Source organism: Convolutriloba macropyga, chromosome 6 (assembly GCF_964194025.1).
Source record: "Convolutriloba macropyga chromosome 6, txConMacr16.3, whole genome shotgun sequence".
NCBI lineage: Eukaryota > Metazoa > Xenacoelomorpha > Acoela > Convolutidae > Convolutriloba > Convolutriloba macropyga.
The window spans coordinates 74,096,663-74,122,571 of NC_134473.1; the positions used below are offsets into that span (position 1 = coordinate 74,096,663).

At 37.0% G+C, this 25,909-nt stretch overlaps 2 protein-coding genes across 2 annotated transcripts in view; both read left to right on the plus strand.

Moving 5' to 3' along the window:
• Positions 1-25,861, plus strand: LOC142340609 (actin-binding protein IPP-like). The gene is made up of 4 exons (XM_075391295.1): positions 1-1,187; positions 1,614-1,886; positions 20,073-20,293; positions 25,161-25,861. The coding sequence occupies exons 1-4, from the start codon at positions 80-82 to the stop codon at positions 25,383-25,385; spliced, it is 1,827 nt and encodes a 608-aa protein (XP_075247410.1). The 5' UTR covers positions 1-79; the 3' UTR covers positions 25,386-25,861.
• LOC142340612 (uncharacterized) overlaps positions 1-25,909 on the plus strand; it is a 355,986-nt gene that overhangs the window by 282,423 nt on the left and 47,654 nt on the right. The gene's annotated exons all lie outside the window — the stretch shown is intronic.

Sequence of the window (25,909 nt, forward strand, 5' to 3'; positions counted from 1 at the left end):
TCTGAGCTAATATTTTAAGAATTTTATTTTTCAAGGTAGCTATGAGTTGATTTTGGAATTGTGATAATTAAATCGTACAATGGCAGCAGTTGAGTGCTGCAGTAGATGCTCTCTAGCCGAGGACTTTCATCGCTATCAGTTTTACGCTAACCTCGCTCAACTTCGGGCTGATGAAAGTTTTTGCGACATATCAATAAATATCAATGGAGCCATTTTTAGTGCACATAAAGTTGTTTTGTCTGCGGCCACAGACTACTTCAATGCCATGTTTTTGAGTGGCATGACTGAGAATAACTCAAAAGAAGTGACGCTGAAAGGCTTTGAAGTGGAAACTTTTACCGTTCTCTTGGATTACATGTATTCTGGAGAACTGAGACTCACTCAAGGAAACGCTGCCAGTGTGTTGATTGCCAGTGACATGCTTAGTCTCAAATTCGCCGTAAAACGATGCCTTAATTTTTTGTCGGAAAATATAACCTCGGAGAATTGTGTTATGCTGTGGATACTAGCCGACAGGTACAATTTCAATACTCTTTTCTTCCAGGTTGAAAAGTACGTTAATTTGCATTTCTCTGAAATTTCGGAGAGTGAAAACTTTTACGAGATAGAATATCCTTACTTAATGAGCTTGCTATGCAGTGAAGACGTGCAAATAGATGATGAAATTCAGCTTCTTTCTACCGTGATAAGATGGGTGTTGTATGACAAAAAAGATCGGTTCAAACATTTTCCTGAATTGCTTGGTCAAATTCGTCTTCCCATGATATCGGAAGCTGCGCTGGCAAAAGAGGTGAGTGAAATTGAACATCAAGACCTCAAGGCATGTGTTGGAACGCTTATAGAAAAGAATAAGGACTACTCGAAATCGGTTATGAAAGCAAGCAGTTCAACTGATAACTCATCTGACCTGTGCAGTAGTTTTCTGCGATTTTGTGACTTTGAAACATGGTATCATCGCCAGCACATTCCAAGGAAAAGTTCGAGAAAACGAGTTATGGTTATTGGCGGCTTTTCTTCTGCACGAAGTCCTGGAGACCTACTTTCTCTGATCAGTTCTGATGATGAAAGCTGTGACAGTGTTGAGATGTTTGATACGTACGGAGGAGAGTGGGAAATAATGGCTCCTCTCAATCAACCTAGAAGCAGTCATTGTGCTGTGAAGTGCCGAAACTTGGTGTATGTTTTAGGTATGTGATATTCCTCTATTGATATTGAAGACATGATCTCATGAAAAATGATGCAACTGCTATAGCATGAATCCAAAAAGTTGATATTTGGTCTCAAACAAGGTTTGCCGCAATTATTGTAATCCTAATAGTAATCGATGCATTTTTTCGCACCACCGATTTTTACTTGAGTAACAAATTACTTTTTGAGAAACGGCACGAGCTTTTAAAGTGGACATTAAGTTGATCAATTCGCTTAGAGCCTGACAATTATGCGATTCTACACACCTGCCGAGGAGGGAAATAAATTCGCGATGTGAATGTCAGTTCTGTGCTTTGAAATCCTCTGCCACCACCCCCATTTAGAATGCCGTTTGCGTTCTTGAATAGTAAACTTAACTTCTCCGAACATACTCCAACTAATGATTTATGGTAGGCTGATTTTAGGTGGAGAGAGCGAACTATTGATATCGGATTCCGTAGAAGTCTATAATCCTGTTGAAAACTCCTGGCGATTTTTGACCCAATCGATGACAACACCTCGTACATCATTTGGAGCGGCCGTTATAGACGATACAATCTTTGCAATCGGAGGTTGGGTTGGTACAGAACTTGGAACCTCAATTGAGTGCTACGAGACCAGAAACCCCAATGGACAATGGAGAGTTATTGACGAGCTCCCTTCAAAGCGATACGCATTTGGTGCCATAGCACATGAAGGTATCGAAAAGAGCGTTTTATAAATTGTACTATTTTTGTCACAAAGGGGTCATTAATTAATGCAAGCCTAATGGAATAAGTTTTAAATGGCGATAACGTCAACTTACTAACATTAGTAAAAAAATGTTTCATAATTGGAGTGGAATAACTAGGCTGTCATCCATAAATAGGTAACGCTGCCCGTGACGTCTTTCTAGTAAAATAGATATCTCGAATAGAGTTTAATAGACAGAGTTAGAATACAATTTTTATAGATTATTTTTTTTTAAAAAAAACAAGTAAATTACTCAGACTGTAACCCTAAGGTTAGATATCTACATGCTCTAAAATGTTAAATAAATTAATCAGCATTGTTATTAATATAATAATCTTCAAATTGTGGCTGTTCGTTTTCATAGGTAAAAATAGGATTTGAAGGCTCCTATTTGTCTATTAACGGGTACTTTCTTGTGTTGATCGAGCAAAAACTCGGTTAAAACATTTTTAAAGCAAGTTTTACTGTAAAAAGTTCTTATTGAAGAGGGCAATTTGTTCCATTTTTGAACGCTTTTCAAGATTAAAGATTTGTTACTCCACTTCGTTTTCTTTTTTAATAGCCGCGAAGCGATAGCGGCTATTATTGGGGACATCGTTTTTTTTTGTAATTCGTCGTCTCCATCGATGATTCTTACGACCTGACTTCTTGGAATTGACTTCCTGGAATTGACTTCAGTGACTTCTATTGCTTTGCAGTTAAAATATATGTACGTGACGTCGTTTCTGCTTTTAGGTCAATTGCGGGACTTACCTCACTCAAAAAATGACTTCTGAACTCACTGATGGAACTTTAATTTTTAATGAAGATTTACTAGTTAATAGTGTGCATCTAAGTAGTGCCAATCTTATATGCCCTAATTCGTGATTATTAGTCTTGAGTTTTTGATTTCGAATATCAATTTTGAAATAGCTCTTGAAGGGCTTTTTCTTATAGAACGTATGCGTCAAAAAATTGACAGTCCGAAGCTAAACCAAAAAGTCTAGTGGTCTATTAAAGGACTGGTGGTTGATCTGTCTATCTTATTTCTTTAGGTGTTTCAATTCATGGAAGGCCACGAGCGTCTATCGCGGCTATTTTCCGGCAATCTGCCGGCTATGTTTATAATAATTTGATTTGTTCTCTTGTTCTGTCTAGCGTTATGGCGACTAGTAAACATTGCAAAATTTTCGGATGTTTCCCATTGTCTTATATCTGTTTGTAACTTCATTAGGCTAACTTTTGAGATAAACAATTCGGCTGGCAGGATACGATCCTTAATGAGAAGATCAATGGAGTGGTCAATTTTTTGACGAAAATAACAAACTTTTATTCCCCAATTAATTTGCCTGTTTATGCGGTTTATGTTTTTCACTGTAAGAGTTTGAAGGAATACTCCACTGAAAGAAAAATGAGAGCGCACAGCTGACTTGACAACATCAATTCATACTTTCAAAGGTATTTGATTTCTTACAAGATACAAAGAACGAATTGCATTAGCCATTTTGCTTAAAACTGAATTGAGGTGATTTTCAAAAGTTAGCTTTGAATCAATTTGTACTCCCAGATAACGACATGCACGAGCTGGTTTGATAACGTCGCCTTTAAAGGAAAACTCTGTATCCGAATTAAAGTGGATTGATTCTCTGTCAGGTATTTTTCTGTTTGTTCTAATATTTTTTTTCAATTTTTTGGGGAATATTTTCATTACGTTCAAATTTGCATATAATACGAGTGTCATCCGCAAATTGAATATCATTTTTACCTTTCAGCTTTTCGGAAAAATCGTTGACATATAACAGAAAAATGAGAGGTCCTAACACAGTTTTTTGTGGAACACCATGATTAATAGTTATTTTATGTGATAAGTCAATACCCAGTTTTATGCATTGTGTTCGATTTTCGAGAACAGATTTCATAAGTAAAATTGTTGATTGAGAGAGGTTGAAATTTTCAGCTTTCTTGAGAAAGATTTCATGTGAAGTTGAATTGAAAGGTTTTGCAAGATCAAAGAACACAGCACCTGTGTCGTTGTTATCTTCCATATTTCCTTTTTTTTTCAATAGAGCAAAGCACAGCATCAGTAGACGACTTTCGAGATTGGAAACCCATTTTTTTTGTTCAAGAGCGCAAATTTTTCAAGATATTCAAGATACTAACTGATTAAGTAAAAGCTTTTCAAAAACTTTTGCGAAAGTTGGCGTTACAGAAATTGGACGATAATTAGTTAAAACAGAAACTTCTTCTTGAAAATTGGTGTGATGTGTGCATCCTTAAGAATTGTTGGAAAAACTTTCTCTTGAATAAAATCGTTAAATATAATCTGAAGATGTGTCCTAATAGCATATTTTCCAGATTTCAATGCCCAAGCATTGATGTATCTCGGCCCTGGTGCTTTGTTGTTGTCTAGATTGTCAATAACTTTATAGATTTCCCTCAAAGTAAAAGGTCTAAAGTTAAACTATTGAAATATTCACTCTTTTTTTTGACGTTCAATGGAACAATCTGTCCTCTGTAGATGCCCATTTCGCTGAAAACTGTTAAAAGCGTTAAATTGATTTTTTGTCTTTTGTTCTTTACCATTCTCATCAATTTCAGTGATGTTTGGACTGTTGTTTTTCTTTCCATTTTTTTTCTTAATGAATTTCCATTTCTCTTTTGATGTTTCAGTTTTCTTAAAAAAATCCTCTGAAAATTGATTTTGTGCTTTTTTTTAACTTTGGATTTACAAGGTTGTGATACTTTTTAAATGACACAAATGATTCAGCACTTTGTGCCAATTTGTAGTCATTGAAGTAACGATGTTTCTCGGCATTTAAGTGTTGAATTTCTTTTGTCACCCAAGGTTTTCTGAAGTAGTCTTTTTTATAATAGAAACTAATTTTTTCTCTGTTGGTGCGTTTTTCTCGAGTATTGTCAAAAAAATTCTGTTAAACACTGCAAACATTTCATCGCCGTTTTTTTGTTGATAAACTGTTTTCCAATCTGCTAGAGCCAGATCTCTATTAAATTTTTCATCGACAAAGTTTTTTGTATCTCGTTTAATAAAATAATTTTCTTTCTTCTTACAAAAAAAGTTTGCTCTGAAAAAAATAACATTATGATCAATATCGAAAGGAGGTAAGCAGATTTTCCAACTTTTGATTTGCTCATTAGTCGAAAAGTGATCTATCAAACTTCTTTTATTGTCGCTTATGCGTGTAGGAATATCAATGTTAGATAACTGTAATCCTAGTCCCGCCGCAAAATTCTGAGGCTTTTCTGCCCCTTTACACTCAACATATCAATGTTATAATCACCAAATAAGAGAATCTTATCTGTAGCTGAGAACGCATTAGAAACCTCTGCACTTGATTCGTCTAAAAAGAAGTCACCCAGGCTTTGATGTGGAAAATAGATGACAATAGAGATGTTAATGAGACATTTTTCAGTTAAAGGGTTGCCTAGTTCCAGCCACAACGTTTCAAAGAATTTGGGATCAGCTAACTCAAATTCTCTTCTGCGTTTAAAATTTAGTTTCTTAGGAATCCATCTTCCTACACCCTCACACTCAGCTGCTCCTGTTTGATGTGACCAATTTTTGTCCAAAAACTTGTGCTCAGCGCTGAGGTTTATATTCAAGCTTTGTTCTTCGGTCATCCAAGTTTCAGTTACTTTAATAATAGTTTCCGAATCCAGCTGCTGGAGCAAATTTGATATATCTTGATACTTATATTGTATGCTGCGAGCATTGAAAAGTAGAAATTTAATGCCATTTTGAGCGTCAAATATAGCATAATCCAATGTAGAAAGTTTTGAAGCATCAAATGTTCCAGGATTTTTTTCTATGTCACCACAAAGAAGCAAAAAAACTTCTGTTAGGAAAAAGTGAAACACTACGAACAGCCGCAAATAATATTAGAGTCAGAATTCTCTGGAAATAAATCAGAACATTTTATAAATTATCATGTTTTTCATTTACTTGAGTTAAATAACGTTGCTTAATGTATACCTGGTCTTTCACATTTCCCAAAAAGACCAGAAAGTTAAAACAAACGGTAAAAATATCATGTCAAAAAATTACTCAACTCAAGCAAAGTTCAAATTTCTATGTAATTTCCGAGGTTGAACTGGTTTCTGTGATGCCGGTAGGTTATGTGTTATATTATAGTGACGTGCGTTTTCTAGCTTTTTTTACCGCCATTATTTGGATGCACTCCATCAAAACATATATCATCAATTGATAGCGCATTTTCCAAAACTTCAATCCGTCACGCATGATAGGATCTATCAAGCTCCAGGCTTATCATTTCTTGATGGTCCTTGAATTTAGATATTTCCTCGTTGTTTATTTTCCTTCCATAGCAACCATCTTTTACCGGACCAATTTTGCATATAGCAACACGATGAGGTCTGAATTTTTGCATACATTTGTCGACTGTTTCTTTGAGTTGAGTCGCTGCCTCCTGTCCAGAAACACCTTTGTCAATTGAATTATGACCGACATGTACAATTAATGTTTCCGTTTTGGCTCCAGGGAATAGCAATCAACTACATTAGAAATGTCTCCTATTGTTGCAGTTGAATGAGTGGATTGCAGTCTTTGAAATGGCATGGTGATTTTTTTCCCGAAAAGTACTATCAGATATAACTAATTGCTTGTCAAATCGGGGTACCATTTTTGGTTGATAAATTTTTAGTGGAGGATCAACACGACTGTTGCTTTTTGACGTCTCCTGTCTCTCAATTAAATTAACAATAACACAAATGATTCAGCACTTTGTGCCAATTTGTAGTCATTGAAGTAACGATGTTTCTCGGCAACTAAATGATGAATTTCTTCTGTCACCCAAGGTTTTTCTGAGGTAGTCTTTTTTATATTAGAAACTAATTTTTTCTCTGTTGGTGCGTTTTTCTCGAGTATTGTCAAAAAAATTCTTTTAAACTCTGCAAACATTTCATCGCAGTTTCTTTGTTGATAAACTGTTTTCCAATCTGCAAGAGCCAGATATCTATTAAATTTTTCATCGACAAAATTTTTTGTATCGTTTAATAAAATAAGTTTGTCTTCTAACAAAAAAAGTTTGCTCTGAAAAAATTTACATTATGATCAATTTCGAAAGGAGGTAAGCAGATTTTCCAACTAGTGATTTGCTCATTAGTCGAAGAACAGTGATCTATCAAACTTCTTTTATTGTAGCTTATGCGTGTAGGAATATCAATGTTTGATAACTGTAATCCTAGTCCCGCCGCAAAATTCTGAAGGCTTTTCTGCCCATTTACACTCAACATATCAATGTTATAATCACCAAATAAGAGAATATTATCTGTAGCTGAGAACGCATTAGAAACCTCTGCACTTAATTCGTCTAAAAAGGAGTCACCCAGGCTTTGATGTGGACAAGAGATGTTAATGAGACATTTTTCAGTTAAAGGGTTGCCTAGTTCCAGCCACAACGTTTCAAAAAATTTGGGATCAGCTAGCTATAATTCTCTTCTGCGTTTTAAATTTAGTTTCTTAGGAATCCATCTTCCTACACCCTCACCCTCAGCTGCTCATGTTTGATGTGACCAATTTTTGTCCAAAAACTTTTGCTCAGCGCTGAGGTTTTTATTCAAGCTTTGTTCTTCGGTCATCCAAGTTTCAGTTACTATAACAATAGTTTCCGAATCCAGCTGCTGGAGCAAATTTGATATATCTTGATACTTATTTTGCATGCTGCGAGCGTTGAAAAGTAGAAATTTAATGCCATTTTGAGCGCCAAATATAGCATCATCCAAAGTAGAAAGTTTTGAAGCATCAAAGGGTCCAGGATTTTTTTCTATGTCACCAGAAAGAAGCAAAAAAACTTCTGTTAGGAAAAAGTGAAATACTACGAACAGCCGCAAATAATAATAAAATCAGAATTCTCTGGAAAGAAATCAGCACATTTTATAAATTATCCTGTTTCTCATTTGAGTTAAATGAGGTTGCTTAATGTATAGCTGGTCTTTCACATTTCCCAAAAAAAAACAGAAAGTTAAAACAAACGGTAAAAATATGTCAAAAAAGTTACTCAACTCAAGCAAAGTTCAAATTTCTATGTAATTTCCGAGGTTGAACTGGTTTCTGATGCCGGTAGGTTATGTGTTATATTATAGTGACGTATGTTTTCTACCTTTTTTACCGCCATTATTGGGATGCACTCCATCAAAACGTATATCATCAATTGATAGCGCATTTTCCAAAACTTCAATCCGTGTCGCAGGATAGGATCCAGCAAGCTCCAGGCTTATCATTTCTAGATGGTCCTTGAATTTAGATATTTCCTCGTTGTTTATTTTCCTTCCATAGCAACCATCTTTTACCGGACCAATTTTGCATATAGCAACACGATGAGGTCTGAATTTTTGCATACATTTGTCGACTGTTTCTTTGAGTTGAGTCGCTGCCTCCTGTCCAGAAACACCTTTGTCAATTGAATTATGACCGACATGTACAATTAATGTTTCCGTTTTGGCTCCAGGGAATAGCAATCAACTACATTAGAAATGTCTCCTATTGTTGCAGTTGAATGAGTGGATTGCAGTCTGCGAAATGGCATGGTGATTTTTTTCCCGAAAAGTACTATCAGATATAACTAATTGCTTGTCAAATCGGGGTACCATTTTTGGTTGATTAATTTTTAGTGGAGGATCAACACGACTGTTGCTTTTTGACGTCTCCTGTCTCTCAATTAAATTAACAATAACACAAATGATTCAGCACTTTGTGCCAATTTGTAGTCATTGAAGTAACGATGTTTCTCGGCAACTAAATGTTGAATTTCTTCTGTCACCCAAGGTTTTTCTGAGGTAGTCTTTTTTATATTAGAAACTAATTTTTTCTCTGTTGGTGCGTTTTTCTCGAGTATTGTCAAAAAAATTCTTTTAAACTCTGCAAACATTTCATCGCAGTTTCTTTGTTGATAAACTGTTCTCCAATCTGCAAGAGCCAGATATCTATTAAATTTTTCATCGACAAAATTTTTTGTATCGTTTAATAAAATAAGTTTGTCTTCTAACAAAAAAAGTTTGCTCTGAAAAAATTTACATTATGATCAATTTCGAAAGGAGGTAAGCAGATTTTCCAACTAGTGATTTGCTCATTAGTCGAAGAACAGTGATCTATCAAACTTCTTTTATTGTAGCTTATGCGTGTAGGAATATCAATGTTTGATAACTGTAATCCTAGTCCCGCCGCAAAATTCTGAAGGCTTTTCTGCCCATTTACACTCAACATATCAATGTTATAATCACCAAATAAGAGAATATTATATGTAGCTGAGAACGCATTAGAAACCTCTGCACTTAATTCGTCTAAAAAGGAGTCACCCAGGCTTTGATGTGGACAAGAGATGTTAATGAGACATTTTTCAGTTAAAGGGTTGCCTAGTTCCAGCCACAACGTTTCAAAAAATTTGGGATCAGCTAGCTATAATTCTTCTGCGTTTTAAATTTAGTTTCTTAGGAATCCATCTTCCTACACCCTCACCCTCAGCTGCTCATGTTTGATGTGACCAATTTTTGTCCAAAAACTTTTGCTCAGCGCTGAGGTTTATATTCAAGCTTTGTTCTTCGGTCATCCAAGTTCCAGTTACTATAACAATAGTTTCCGAATCCAGCTGCTGGAGCAAATTTGATATATCTTGATACTTATTTTGCATGCTGCGAGCGTTGAAAAGTAGAAATTTAATGCCATTTTGAGCGCCAAATATAGCATCATCCAAAGTAGAAAGTTTTGAAGCATCAAAGGGTCCAGGATTTTTTTCTATGTCACCAGAAAGAAGCAAAAAAACTTCTGTTAGAAAAAAGTGAAATACTACGAACAGCCGCAAATAATAATAAAATCAGAATTCTCTGGAAATAAATCAGCACATTTTATAAATTATCCTGTTTCTCATTTGAGTTAAATGACGTTGCTTAATGTATAGCTGGTCTTTCACATTTCCCAAAAAAAACAGAAAGTTAAAACAAACGGTAAAAATATGTCAAAAAAGTGCCTCAACTCAAGCAAAGTTCAAATTTCTATGTAATTTCCGAGGTTGAACTGGTTTCTGTGATGCCGGTAGGTTATGTGTTATATTATAGTGACGTATGTTTTCTACCTTTTTTACCGCCATTATTGGGATGCACTCCATCGAAACGTATATCATCAATTGATAGCGCATTTTCCAAAACTTCAATACGTGTCGCAGGATAGGATCCATCAAGCTCCAGGCTTATCATTTCTAGATGGTCATTGAATTTAGATATTTCCTTCCATGTTACTTCCTTGTTTGTTTTCCTTCCATAGCAACCATCTTTTACCGGACCAATTTTGCATATAGCAACACGATCAGGTCTGATTCTTTGCATACATTTGTCGACTGTTTCTTTGAGTTGAGTCGCTGCCTCCTGTCCAGAAACACCTTTGTCAATTGAATTATGACCGACATGTACAATTAATGTTTCCGTTTTGGCTCCAGGGAATAGCAATGAACTACATAAGAAATGTCTCCTATTGTTGCAGATGAATATGAGTGGATTGCAGTCTGCGAAATGGCATGGCGATTTACTTAACGAAAAGTACTATCAGATATAACTAATTGCTTGGCAAATCGGGGTACAAGTTTTGGTTGATAAATTTTTAGTGGAGGATCAACACTACTGTTGCTTTTTGACGTCTCCTGTCTCTCAGTTAAATTATCAATAACTTCAGAAGTTTGTGTTTTGACATTTCGATATCTTTTTCCATGCGATCAATAGTTTCTTTTTGATGTCCGACAGTTAGTTTGATCTCACCGGTGGTGAAGCAGGCAGAATACCCAATATGATTTTTATATCTTTTTTTGATGCCTTTACAAAAAGAAAAATGTTCAAGATGAATTCAAAAAACAAATGATTTTTTGATCGTCGTTTGATAGGATACCCAATAACTGCGAGATTTGAAAGAAGATCCAGTAATGTAACAGCTTCAGAGAAAAAAAGAAGGTCGAAAAAGACTTGCTCAGTATTCGAATTCAAAAAAAGCGAATAAAACGACAAAAATGGTTTATCCATGCAGATGACTTCTGACTTTAACCTTCTGACTTCTGTATAAGCAACAGATAATAGCAACTTCTGTATTTAAATAGATAGTTTTAATATCTCGAAAGTTTCATGAGATTTCTAATTTGAATTTCTCTTTCGAGATTTTTAATAAAATGGACCTACACTATCAAAACTGTAAAAAGATTAGAGAGGACAGTTATTTAGGCTCAGCGTAGATTATTAGGTCAAGATAAGCATTTACGAGCTAATTTGTTGTTACCTCAATTGGGGAAATTGGATTTTGTACATCGCAGAAATAATAGTTGGAAGACCAATAATTAATAAGATTTAAACCTAGTGTATAAACATAAATTACTCAACGCATGTAATGACTTTTGATGTTACTCGCTATGGCTGATTTTTGTTCAATTGTGTAAACACACGCAAAATTTTTCGCTTAAAATTCACTCGCTTTGTTTAGCTACTAATTTATCTTGATTCAAGCCATTCAATTCAATATTTAATTCAATCCTTTATTTACATAGTAAACAGCTATCGCGAACGTACATTATTCTGGTCCGCCGACAAAATGAGCCAAGCAGCGTCTACAGAGAACGAGGCGTGCCAATTCACGACAGCTCAACAAGATCTTTGATGAATGGGATAGACTTAGCCAGCCATTTAGCGAAGACGAGCTCAGATTGGCCCTCTCCGAAGCTACTGAATGCTTCAAAATTCAACAGCAACTAGACGAATCCTATTTGGAAACAGTTCAGGATGATCAGTACGATACAGAAATCGATCTGGTTCAAGACAAGCACACACTAGTCCGCAAGAAGCTATCTCAAATGGGAAAAGCCATAGACAAATTTGAGCTGGAAAAGGTGGACGAAAACGTGACTGAATACGTCTTTCGGAGATGCAACACAGCACCAGCCGCATTTTGCAAAGCTACCACAGATACAGCTACCCAAATTCGATGGCAAATTCACTGACTGGATGGCCTTTATCGATCAATTCGATACAGCCGTGCACCTCCACGCGAAATTGTCAAACAGCCAGCGACTTGTCTGTCTAAAAAGTTGCTTATCAGGTCCCCCTGAAAAACTAATAAAAAGCCTATCATCAACTGACAGAAACTACGAGACTGCAAGAAATCTACTCGAGCAGCGATACAAAAACGATCGCATAATGCTACGCACATTGCAAGCTAGGGCTGTTGATTTCAAGCCTGTGAGAGGAGAAAGCAAGTACCAACTCCGTCTGCTACACAGTACTTTCAATGAAGTAACTCAGTCGATTCACTCACTTGGCCGACAAGTTGATAACGACATGTGGCACTATCTTTTTTCAAAAAATTGGATGTCGACTCAGAAAGCACGGGAACTCAAAAATGAAGGCACTGAATGTCATTAAATTTGACGAACTGATGACCTTTCATGACAACAGAGTAAGATCGATGGAAATGCTAAACGATCCCATTCCCCCCAAACAACTGCACGTCACTGGACGGGATGAGCGATCGAAGCAAGGTTTCAAACATCCGTGTGTCGTGGCTCAATGCAAGGAATGCCATGCTCCGTGTGCTTGCTCAAAATTCAAGGACCTTTCAGCGAAAGATAAGCAGTCTGCAATAGCCGCCAGTAAGTCCTGTCAAAATTGCTTGAGATTCAATCACGAAAGTGACCAATGTTAGTCACAATCTAGATGCAAGACATGTCAAGGTAAGCATCATACATTTTTATATGAGGCTTTCAATGCTACACCAGGCACACATGCTTGTAATTTGACTTAAAAATCTTAAAAATGACTATCGTACCAACTGCTCGTGTTCAAGTAATTGGTAGAAACAAACAAATACAATCTAAGAGCATTGTTAGACACAGGAGCCCATATCAATGCAGTTACAGCGAAAGCCTGCAAGACACTGGGATTAGAACCAAAACCTTCAATGAAAGAATCATAGGGGTCAATCAGAAAGACTCAATGCCGGTTGACGGTTCTCTCAAACTTGAATTTATTCCCAAAACAGGGGAAAATATTACTCTCAACTGCCTAGTGTTGAAGACAATTACAGCCAGCGAAAATCCAAATCAGCCCCTTTCAGAGACTGACTACGCAGACTTAATCAATTACAATTTGGCGGATAATCAATTTTGGCAACCAGGCGAAATAGACATACTACTCCGTATTTCTGCATACACACATAATAAAAGGACGAATACTGAAACAGGGTTCCTTATGCCTCACAGAAACTACGCTAGGCTGGACAGTTTCAGGATTAGTCAACCTAGAATCAGAAAATAAACTTAATGTAAAGTCGAATGCAATATGCCTCCTTGACAACGAAATTTCTAAATTTTGTGAAATCGAAGATGTTCCAGCACTTCCTCCAGCCATGTTCACTACCAAAGAATTGGGTTGCATAACATATGGCCAAAATGGAAGGCCTCAAGTTCGACTACCAATTGACACCATGAAGCCATTTTTTGATCCAGACAGTCAGGAATGGTTGCCCGACATTGGAGAATCATCTCGAAAAGCCCTCAGACAATTTTTGGGTAACGAAAACAAGCTTTCACGAAAAGCAGATCTCTAAACACAATACACAGAATTCTTTCAACAGATGATTGAGACAGGACATTTAGAACAATTGCCTGAAAGCGACCATAATCTGCCACCCGAGAAACACTTTGTGATGCCACATCACGCAGTATGGAAATCAAGCTCTGACTACAAAATGCAGAGCAGTTTTCAACGCATCAGCAAAAACAACGAACGGAAGAAGTCTCAACGATTGCCTCCTGGTTGGTCCAAAACAGAAGCCCGACCTTTTTGAAATACTAATTCAATTTCGTCTCCATCGCATTGCTTTATCAGGTGATATCACAAAAATGTACCGCCAAATCGAACTAAACGAAAAGGACCGTAACTTTCATCAGATGTATTGGCGAAGTAGTCAAAAGCAACCAATAAAGAAGTACCGTATGACACGAGTCATATACGGTGTTTCTTCTAGTTCATACCACGCCATCAGAGCATTACGTGATACAGCAGAAGATGCTCCATCAATTCATTGCAAAAATTCAATACTCAACTCATTTTATGTTGATGACCTTCTTGGTGGCGGTGAGACACAAGAAGAAGTCATTGGCCTGTTCAGAGACATTACAACTACTCTAGAACTCATTGGTATGTCTATTCGCAAGTGGGCAAGCAACTCACATGTGGTTATGTAAGCCATTTCCCCGGAGCTGCAAGAAAACAAAGATCTTTTCATCAGTGAACATGACCACACCATCAAAACCATTGGTCTCAACTGGCAGCCCAAAACAGACACTTTCTACTTCAATGGACCCCAAATCCAGTGCAGCGTCGTTACTATGTGTCTGCCCGAACACGAAGAAACAGTTGTTGAGTGTCCATCAGTCGAACTTGACGAGTTTCAAAAATCGGATTTTCCACAATTAGTGGTCAACCTTGACTGTAAAAAACTAAAGGAAATCCATTTAATGGACTCCAACGCTTCTAACCATGCAACTCCCCATGTTTGCCCGATTAATTCAATGCAATTTTTAACCGGGTTTACTCAAGAAAAAACATCAAAAACCCCGCAAAAAGGCGAAAAAACGGTCAAAACTGATGTCGACCAAAAATCTACAAAAAAACGCCCATTGGAGACTTCCGAGATGTTGTCTCAGACACTGATAGCTGGTTGAAGTCATCCGAGCTTTCAGAACCTGAAAACAAATACTCAAACACAGAAAACCAAAAAACCGAAAAACAAAAATTAGTGGTCACGTTTGAGGACAAAATTTTGGCAAAAAATGAAAAATTTGGTAGCGAAAAACAATACCACTCAAAAATTGAACCATGCTCGATACTTTTCGATGAAAAAGATTCCAGATCCAACAAACGTATGTTCGACAAAAGGACGCCGAAGCCGCAGCCGAACCAAAAAACTGGTCAAAATAAAGATGCTAAAAAATCAACTTTTACTTCATCTAACAAAAAAATGTTGATAGATTCAGTTAACAGCAACTTGCTCCATCCTGAAAATGTACATATAACCACCAGATGAGCAATATCTAGCAATATGCGTTACTGGTGTTAGGGGACCTATCGGTCTCCTAACACCAGTAACGCTTCAATGCAAAATTCTTTTTCAAATGACTTGGGAACATGAAATTGGATGGGATGATGATGTTGGGGCAACCATAACTGACCAATTTAAAGCTTTGATTATCGGATTACATCATCTATCTGAGCTACGTATACCACGCTTTGTGGCCAACTTGGCTATTGAAAAAATACAACTTCACTTATTTTGCGACGCTTCTGAGAATGCGTACGGAGCTGCTATATATGCCCGATCACTGGGAGCATCTCAAACCAAGTCTATCTTGCTATGTTCCAAGTCCATATTGGCGCCCAGAAAAACACTTAGCATACCGAGACTTGAACTGTGCTCAATGGTTCTAGGAGCGCAGATGATACAAACAGTTCAGACAACGGTAAACCAAAATGGATTTACCACTGAAATATATGCTTGGAGCGATTCAACAATTGCCTTAGCTCGGATTAATTCTACCGCTAGCAGATTCTCAACATTGAAAGCTAACCGTGTGGCCACAGTCCAACAAATAATTCAACCAGAAAAATGGAAATACGTACCAACAGAAGAAAATCCAGCCGATCTTACTCCGCGCCCGGTGCCAGCAAAACAGCTTTCATCCCTTAAAATGTGGTGGGAAGGCCCACAATAGCTCTCTGATGGAAACTTGACTATCCCAAAACAACCAGAAATTCTTCAGTCAACAGAAGTAAAGAAGGAACTAGTGCAGAGCCAAATATTAACAATAGATTCGGGCACTATTCCGAACCTCTGGGGGAGGAAAACGACCCGCTCAATGATCAAAACATAGAGCAGTCGAATCACCAATTCGACCAATTATTCCCTATTGAACGTTACGGAAGTCTCGACAAAGCAATAAGAGTAGCAAAGCAAGTTCTAAAGTTTGCTTACATTTTGCTTACAAAGCCAATCGAGAGAAAAGAATTGAAGCGACAAGCATTAAATATGCTTGTTAGAGATGTGCAGAAGCAAAACTATATTGATGAAAGACAAATTGCAGAAAAACCAAAGCGTAAGCCGAAAATCAACAATCCTTCAACTGTATGCCATCAAAGATGAGGAAAGAGGTTTAAAGGTTGGTGGACGTGCAGTAGCAGCAGATTGCTTGAATGAATCTGCCAAATTTCAATCAATTTTCCCTTACAAAAATCATCTTTCGAGGTTAATCGTACTTGACAGTCATCAACGAGTGTTACATGCAGGCGTAAACGCAACAGTTGTTCATACGCATCAGAAGTTCTGGATAATTCGAGTGAAAACGCTGACCAGGTTTATAGTTGGAAACTGCATCACATGTTTTCGGTTTAATGGCCGTAACCTTTCTCAACTCTTAGGCGACCTACCACAAGAACGAGTCAACCCAGATCCACCATTCAGTAACGTTGGCATAGACTTCGCCGGTCCAATGCCTTACAGATGTGGCAAGACTGAAGCCAAATGTTATTTGGTAGTCTTCGTATGCTTCGTTACAAAAGCCATTCATTTGGATGTCACTAAAGCGTTGGATACACAGGAATGCATGAAAGCTATCAGACGGTCCATTTCTCGACGAGCATGCCCAGCTCACATATTTTCGGTCAATGGTACAAAATTTATAGGATCATTGAATGATCTCATAAAACTCAAAAGGATACTGAAAGAGAAATACGGAACTGATTGTTTACCTCAAGCTGTTCTAGATTTAGGCATCAACTGGTCAACAATTCCAGCCAAAGCTTCACATTTTGGTGGACTATGGGAAGCAGGAGTCAAATCGATGAAGCTACTGCTGTTCAAAACAATCGGAACAACAGCTAACTTCTATTTGGATGAAGTATATACAATGCTATGCCAAGTCGAAGCTGTACTTAACTCGAGACCGCTCACAGTTCTCAGATGATGCGAAAGACAGTTATCCCATAAACCCTGCTATGCTGTTGACCGGCTTTCATCATCATCAATTGCCTTTGGTTGTTTCCCCAATCCCAAGAACAAAAGATGAAGATCCAAAAAAGCGCTTTCAATACTTGCAGAAGCTCATAGCAGAATTTTGGAAGAAATGGACAACTGAATATTTATCCCAGTTGCAGACCAGGTCAAAGAACATGGCCGAAAAGCAGAACCTGACAAAAGGAGATTTAGTGTACATCACAGATGACAACAGTCCTCCCTTATGGCCTCTGGGAATTGTGCATGAAACATATACAGGAAATGACAATTTGGTCAGAGAAGCCAAAATAAAATGGTCCTGCAGAAAGAAGCCAACTCGATACCGCCTGCCGTCCTTCCCACGAGCACTCTTTCGGTACCTGTGTACCCGGACACGAGAAGCCATGACCAGTGGAAATTGGATTCTCACAAGCCGCACTTCGCAAGGACTAAACTTGGTCCAAATATGATTCTTCTTGTAATATAAGGTTGAATAGCGGTTGATGCTATCAAAAACTGACATATGATCGGAAGTAATTTTTTATTTATATATTTTATGATGCCGTACATCAACGGGGGCGGCAATGTATAAACATTTAAATTACTCAACGCATGTAATGACTTTTGATGTTACTCGCTATGGCTGATTTTTGTTCAATTGTGTAAACACACGCAAAATTTCCCGCTCAAAATTCACTCGCTTTGTTTAGCTATTTCGCTTCATTCACAAGCCATTCAATTCAATATTTAATTCAATCCTTTATTTACATAGTAAACAGCTATCGCGAACGTACACCTAGGTTCCTATATTGCTTGGACAAAAGTGCTTAACGATATCATTTTTGCAATTCATCTTATCGATAACATCCTCCTGCACGAACGGTTTGTAAAACGGAAAGAGCTAAACGAGCGGACGTTTGAGAGATCCGGAGGACATACATATGACCTTGAAGCTGGCTCACTATCGGAATCGTACCGAAGTCGTACGGGCCGAGAATTGGAGTAATAACCCCTTTAGCTGCTTTCTTCGACTATTAAAGTTAACCAGTGTCGAGGTACTGCTCAATAAGCGTCTGTCTCCTGGAGTGGGTACGAACTTCAAAAATTAGCGCGCCACAAATGAATTGCCGTAGGATTGCGTCCAGGGTAACGCGTACAATGATCGAATTCGTCGATGTCAGCGATCGATAGATTTTCAGTTGCTGGGTTACCAACTAGAAAATGTGCGATTTGAGTGCGGTTGAGCGGTTACCAGTGTTGACTGACGTGCGCAATGTGCATATTCAGAAAGAATAAATGTGTACAAAAGTTGATCCGTGAGGCCTGGGACTCATATGATAGTGTATAAAAGTTGAATAATTCTGCTAACCAGAACCAGCTGTTCCCAAATGACACATTGGCTGGGTGCTTTGAACTTAATGCACAAGTTTTGCAGTAGTGCTGATGAATTTCCACTTTTCGTTGCTCTCATGGAGCTCTTTCTCAGCTCCAATAGAGTTCATACCATTAGCTGACAATATTGTGGCATGTACTCCACTACGGTAAGTTACTGCCATGTAACAAACTAGCGTTACTTCATTTTAAAAAATTTAACGAACAGGTCTAGTAAGACGTACGGAGAGCAATTCTTAACTTTATTTGTTTTTGCAACGAACCGTGACATAAATGGGACTGTAGGCCAGTCCGCTGTTACTAAAACGAGGAGACTGGAGGTCGGCCGTGGTTTTTGAATCGTCTGCTCAAAAGTTTTGCACGAACGTAATTTGACCTGATAGTGTAATAGGTAACTTTGTTTAAGGATTACCACAAAGCTCCTGCACATTAAATTTAGGTAATCATTACTTGTAGCGAATCTTAAAGTGAGTACGATTCATGAGAGTTTCTGGATTTGTTATGTGCAAGCAACAGAATTGCGTATTTCAACCAAAAGTGAGCTTCAACTTGTAGCTTAATCCGACCAGAAAAACGAATCGGACCCTTGGGACCCAGGAACAGGTCTAATCGGGCTACGCAGCTTGACACACCTGTTGTCGAGGAGATCTTTTATTTCGGTGCTCAAGTATGTCCCTGAAGACCGTGGTGGAGAAAGTGGCGTCGTCCGGATCTTGTTAATCTCTTTTGTTGACAGGAATTTGAGTCTACAAGCAGTAGTGCGGCGTATTTTTTGAGACGTGCTGAGCTTATCGAATGATTTCACGGGTGCACTTTGTTCATTGATCGGCTATGTTGAAAAGTTTTCATCTAGTTTCTGGGTTACAACGTCGGGCTTGATGTTATTGGGGACATCAGTTTTTCGCATGAAAGGGAATTGCTATCATTTCAGGAAGTCAGATCGATCGCCCGTCTCTGCTACTAGATCGCAAAACTTCAACGGGCATGCCAGGCGTGTCAACAGCTGTCGGATTATAAGGAATGGTAACTTAGTTCCATTCGCCTACGGTTGTGTACTCAACGGTTCACTTCAGGTTCGCAATGAAGAGGGGAAGTTTTCTGATTGAAAGTAGCCGCTGCAAGATAATGGTCCTCTCTGTCAACTTAAACTTTTTGCCCGTGTGGACGGCTAGTGCTCGACAGATTGCCGTTTATAGGCGAGAGGCGAAAAAATTGGCTTGCGGTTCCAACTTTGGGTCAGTCACCAACTTTATACGTGGTGCAAATCTGGCCTTGCCTTTGATTAAGCCCAAAAGAATTATACAACACAATGCGGCATTAAAAAGCTGAAGAACAAAAACCAATTTCTTTTTTGCCGTTTTTGATTAATGATGGTACGCTCATTCAACACTTCCCCATTGAGTTGAGGACTATCACGGTTTTGCAACTTTGTACCAGTCGTCGTCTTAGCCGAACTTGATTATCCCATGTGTTTACTTTGTCTTCTTTAGTTTTAACAAAAAGTTTGATGTCGGCTGTAACAGAAAATTAAGATAAGGTGTCCGAACAAAATTGCTAATGACAGAATACATCCATTTTTTTACTCTTTGGTATAAATGCTATTTAGCACGATGATCATACCCAACTGTGATGATTCAAACTAACCGCCTCGTCTCGTAAGCGCAGGCGTACAGTCATGACGCTGGACATTATCATTTCATTGTCTTCTATAATCGTTTAGTTTGTTTAGGCATGATATACGTGGTTGGAGGCGTGGACGAGAACAGCAACGACCTAGCGACAGTCGAGGCGTACCATCCGGCTTCCAAGTCCTGGGTAACTCTACCTGACATGTTGGAGCGGAGAAGCCAGGTGGCGGTAGCGGTGTGTGGTAATTATATGTACGCTCTGGGAGGAAGCAACATAGAAACTGGTGCGCTTAGTTCTATCGAGAAGTTCTGCTTTGAAACAGTGAGTTAATCATCGGTACTGTAAAGTTTTAGCTTTGTTTGTTCGCATATCTGTACTTAATTTGATATAATTAATAGCCGCCCTCATCTTCTCAGCCGGCTATTATAGCGCTCCTATTTTTTTTTTTACAATTCAAAGAATTTGAATTGTATTGGGGCGCTGTCTTTTTTTTTTTTTTTTTAAGATCTGTTCACACATTTTCATGATTTTTGAAGTCAAATTGGAGTAGTGATTTTGGTCACGCCGAAACAGGAAATGGAGCGAAAAAGCGAGTTGTTTTGCGGCGTGAATTTTTTTCGCTCTAATTTTAAAGTAGAGTGAGAAAATGGTGTTAGAACAAAAATTCGGTTTCTTGGTAGTGGTTTTTTGTTCACATGCGGCAATTTCACTCTGATTTTTACTGTTTTTTCGATTTTTTGGATCGGATTTTTTTCTAAATGGTTTTCCAAATCCATTCAAAGCTCATTCTAGGCCTAGTTTTTTGTGTGAATTAGTTTTTTTTTTTTTCGTTAGTGGTTTTTTGTTCACATGCGGCATTTTCACATTGATTTTCTGTTTTTTTTTCTTATTTTTTATCAGAATTTTTTAAAAATGGTTTTCTCAATTCACTCTTAGTCCATTCTAGGTCTGGTTTTTCTATTTAGTCAATGAAAATTCTTTGAATTGTACGTCAGGACTTGTCCTGCTATGTTTTTTTACTTCGTCGAATAAAAAAATGTTTCGCTTTACCTCATTTTGCCGCCTTTTCAACATTTTGCGTGAAATCTTTTTGACTTCTCTAGGCTAGTTTCTCTCTTCTCTCATTCTGCTAAAAGTGATTTTGAACATCAGTTGCTCAGCAAAGCAATTCAAAATGAACAGAGTCGGTATAAAAAATTGAAGTCAGAAATAGAAACGGGATAAACCCATAAAGCCCAATTTTAGATGCCCGCTATTTGAACGTCGTACCTATAAGTCTTATTTACCATCTCTAATGCTTATTGTTATTGATGGTAGCCCCTGTAGCCTCTCTCTAAAACAGAAGTATGTTAAACCACGAAATGCCATCAAAATAAATCGGACTTAAAAAAATGTTTTTGTACAAAAATCTTTTTTTTTTCAATATCTTCTGTTATTTCAATCCCAATCATGCTTATTGGAATCAACGGCGGCTATTTTCCGGCAATCTGCCGGGTATGTTTTATTTAGTGTTCCTTACACGCACTCTTTTCGCAATCTTTATGACAAATACAGAATAGGCTTCTCTGCTTTTATTTATCATTGAAATTGGTTGAAAGAACATTTTAATTGGACCTTGTTATCCCTAAACGTTCTTGTCTATTTCAAAACGATATTTTGATATGCGCTATCTTAGTTTTGGTTACTTGACAATTTAGGAAGTTCCATTTTACCCAATGTCATTATACGCTAAAACAAAAAGACTCGCTTGTTCTGTGCGTGGCACAGAATGTTCCCACATTCACATTTGAAATCATGATATATATCAAATCAATGTATCGAAAGAGATTTCAAAAAAAAAATTAGCACCAAACCTTGTTTTATTGATCAAGCTGCTACGAAAAAAGCTAGTTATTTAGCTGAAATTTCAAAAAAACAAAAGGGAAAAATTTTGGAGTTTTCAGAGGAACAATAAAACCTGATCTAGAAACCCTCAATTACGAAATTGCATTTAAATTATGATAAATAATATCCAAAGAGTATTCTAAAAACGTTTGTAACTAAGCACGAAACATTTATGTCGGAAGTCTTTTGCTTTATACTTTTTTTTATTGAGCTTTATCTGTTTTTATCCTGTTTATTACAGATTTTTTTTGCTACTCTAAAGTCAATTTGATGACATCTGATTCAAATTTAACTAATTTTCATACTTTCTACTTTTCCCAGCAAGAACTTTATGGTCAAACCCATTGTTAAATGTGGCTGTAGAAGTTAAAACAGTTTTATTAAGAGAAAACCTTTTTTTAGATAATGTTTTTTGAGAATTTTTTTGGCAGGAATTTTTTCAGATAATCGAAAACGGACCGAAAGACCATTCAGGTAATAAAAACTCCACGTCACTCTCTTTTCAAGCTATTCCTAGCCGTGCCGTAACAATTTGTTTCAGAAATGCAAAACTGGAAACTGAAACAATTTTTAGAATAATTGGCATTCAATTCGATTTTTTGGCTTATTTTCAACGGGACAAAATTGTCTCAATTTTCAAGTTTGTTCTTGCAACATTCCAAAGCGTTTTGATAAAATAAATGAATTAAGTAGCTTAAAGAAGTCGCAACGAATTTAAGCATTTGTATAAAGAAACGGCAAATTCAGGTTAAACGGAGCAATCTAGTTGAGAAATGTATAAAGATAGCCGGACAAGTCCTGGAATAAAATTCCAGCCCTGAAAAACTACACAGGAAATGCTATTCTGACCATTCAATTGATTTCATGACAACTGAAGTGTCTGGGTAACGATATAGCAGAAGATGTTACACAATTCTGAAAGACATGTTAGGTTTACTATTTGAAACTTGTGTTTTTAAAGTAATTAGAAACCAATTTTGTACACAGATTGAGCTGAGAAACCCTTTGACGAACTCACACCACATGATAAAACAATTTTAACAAAAAATCTATGGAGAGTTGGAAGAGCTTGCAAAGTTAGCAAATGTGATTCTGTTGTCCAAAACAGATGGCCTTTCACTTATTCAAAACATGCTATTTTTATAGCTCTCAAAAGACCAAAAAATATAAAAAGCATAGAAAATGTTTATACGAATTTTTTTTAAAAGTAGCAGTGAAAACTGTACGACTCAAATGAGAACTCTCATCTTTTTCACATCTTGAGAGATGTTTTCCTGTGATAACACTGAATTAAAAAGTTGGTAGCTTATGGACCTTTGAGGGTAAATAAAAAGCTCTCCGAGGCCTTTTAAAAAATAGTATTGGTTTTATGCTTTAGTTTTAACACTCGGAGAAGGAATGTGTTATAATTATTTGAGCATGAAATCTAATAATAATAATTCTCAAAATAATATCAAATTGGATAGAGTAGGAAGCTATGCACAAGAAAGCTCAAAAGGAAGACGATATACAGTAAAGAGCATTTGAGAACTGGTAATTAATTGTTTTTTGTCCAGAAAGACGAAATGGTCGTCAATAGTGAACAAAAAACAAATTGTTTTAAAGTGAGTTAATTTAATATGTAGAGGGAACTTCCGAAAATTAAAAAATAAACTAATCTCCATGAGCATAATTGAAACTTTTAATGCACTAATAACTGCCTCTCAAGAATCATAAGAACTGATTCGAACAGCTGTCGGTAAGCGAATTCGAACAGATGGAATTAATTTGTTGCTTTGTAATAACAGTCTTGAAGAACTCTAGTATTGAAAATGTGGTAACACTAAAAGCAGCAATCAATACACGGCAAGTCAGCAAAAACTCTTGACTTCTTAGCCAAAATCTATTTTCTCTCCTATCTCAGAAATAGCCGTACGCGCCCTGAAGGCATTTTTTTTGTAGCTCGTGCTGCCTCAGTGTGATAACACGTTCTGCTGCTTGACGTGCCCACTCAATTTTGATTTCCAATTGACCTCAAAATCATCAAAAATTATGAGTTCTTTAAAAAATGACCGCAGCCAAAAACAATCTATATATGATTTTATGGAATTGGAACGGAATGATAGCTGACTTAGTACGTGGAGCTACTCCTAACGACTCATATTTGTTTCTGTTACAATGAATAACACAAAAATGAAAAAAATAATTGGTGACATAAAAGGTGATCAAAATTTTAAAAAAAATGGCAAAAAAGTATCTGATTTATTTTTGTAATCTCAGTGTTGTCCGAAAAAGTACAGAATGAAAATCGAAGCATTGTTGATAGGTATTCAGTCAATTGTACATGCGGACAAAGTGCATGCTATCACTTAAACTTAAAATCTCTCAGTTTTCAGGTTCGATATAAGAAATTTTGGTTTTTGATTTTTCGAAAATTTTTTAACAGTTTACGATTATTATCCAGATCTAATATGATTTTCTCCCTTTTTGTCAAGACTCAAATGAGGATTTAAAACAAACTAAACGTTGCATGAAAACGCAGGTGAAGCGCGGGTTAAAATTTCGTAAATGTGTAGAAATTTTTTGCAACTTTTTCTCAATGGACGCAAATTTTTCAATTTTTTGTAATTGAGAAGCAAGAAAGCAAAATTCCTAAAATTACTCTTGGTATTGAAATTCCAGATGAGCTTCAAAGTGTTACCACATATGATAGCCTGTGATGCACTCAAAAAAGTCTAAAATTGTCTGCACAAAAAAGTGGGGCTAGCATAAAAGTTCTCCCATTTTTGGGGCTAGCTGGGGCTATTATTGGCCTTCTCTTGGTTTTTTTATTTAATCGTCAGGATTTTTGTTACGGCCACATGACGTCACAACCACTTAAAAATTATTGGTTCATGCAATTTCAACTGAAGTGCGTGCGTGACGTCTATTTTTGCTAGTGGGGCGAGTTTTTTGTTCAATTGAGTGAAAAAGTCTTTGGTCACACGTGACTTACCTCACTCTCAAAAATGCCTTCCTCATTTTAAAATTGGCTTTTATTTACTTTATTTCAAAGAGATAAGGTCAAGTGAATGCGTGTCACTCTAAATGAAAGTTATTTGAGAGCAGCTAACAAAGGCAGCAATAACTTTACGGATTCGTAATCAAAATAACATCTCAGCCTTCAATGAAAAGACTAATTTTTTGGTCTGTCTTTTTTACTGTTTTTTGTGAGACTGCAGATCTACAAAGCTATTTGGGCTATTTTCTGGCAATCTGCCAGCTATGTTTTAAAATGTCGGAACAGTTACATAAAATTGTTAAATGTAAATATTGTTAATCTCAGAACGAATGGACGCAGTGCACACAGATGAAATTTACAAGAGCAGCGCCCGCTTGTGCAGTTTGGGACGGAAAGATATTTGTGTTCTGTGGCAAACTCACTTCGTCCCATTCTACGAACAACATCACCAGCGACTCAGCCGAAGTCTACTCACCCGAAACTGACGAATGGTGTATGCTAGTTCGGGCACCTACGAGTCGAGGCGAAGCAGCTGCCGTAGTAGTGTGATATTGTTATGACGTCTTAATGACGTAAAATAAACATTTGGTGACAAAGAAAAATTGATCACAAATATAGTCATCAGTTCAAAACTAGACCAGGTAGAATGAAGAACGAAAAAATGCATTCGGAATTGTTTAGAAAACGCGATAGAAATTATATTTTTAGATTTAGAATTGTATCTTATTTAGCGATATATTCTGTTAAGTCTTTGGGCTATGGGTACTTACCTTAATGAAATTGCGATCGTTTCCCTAAGGAACGAATCCTTGTTTCTCTCTCTCTCTAATTGTAGAAACATTAAATGAGGGATTAAAATCGACGGATTTGCGTGTTCATCTAAATTCTCGTTCGAACCAATGCCCTTTGACCAGTAGAGTGGTATTTTTATGCAGCATTTTGTGGAATTATGTATTAGATAAATTTGAATTAGATAGATTTAATGCAATTTTGCATCCAATTCAAGATTTTGGTGAATATAAAAATCAATGTTTTTGAGTTCTATCAGTCTCGAAGATTTGATTTTTCACGCA

Bases quoted from the DNA above. Each gene is read 5' to 3' on its own strand.
- LOC142340609 (XM_075391295.1), top strand. From the start codon at position 80: ATGGCAGCAGTTGAGTGCTGCAGTAGATGCTCTCTAGCCGAGGACTTT. The intron at 1,887-20,072 runs GTATCGAAAAGA...TAGTTTGTTTAG, and splicing joins TGGTGCCATAGCACATGAAG to GCATGATATACGTGGTTGGA. The intron at 20,294-25,160 runs GTGAGTTAATCA...TGTTAATCTCAG, and splicing joins AGAAGTTCTGCTTTGAAACA to AACGAATGGACGCAGTGCAC.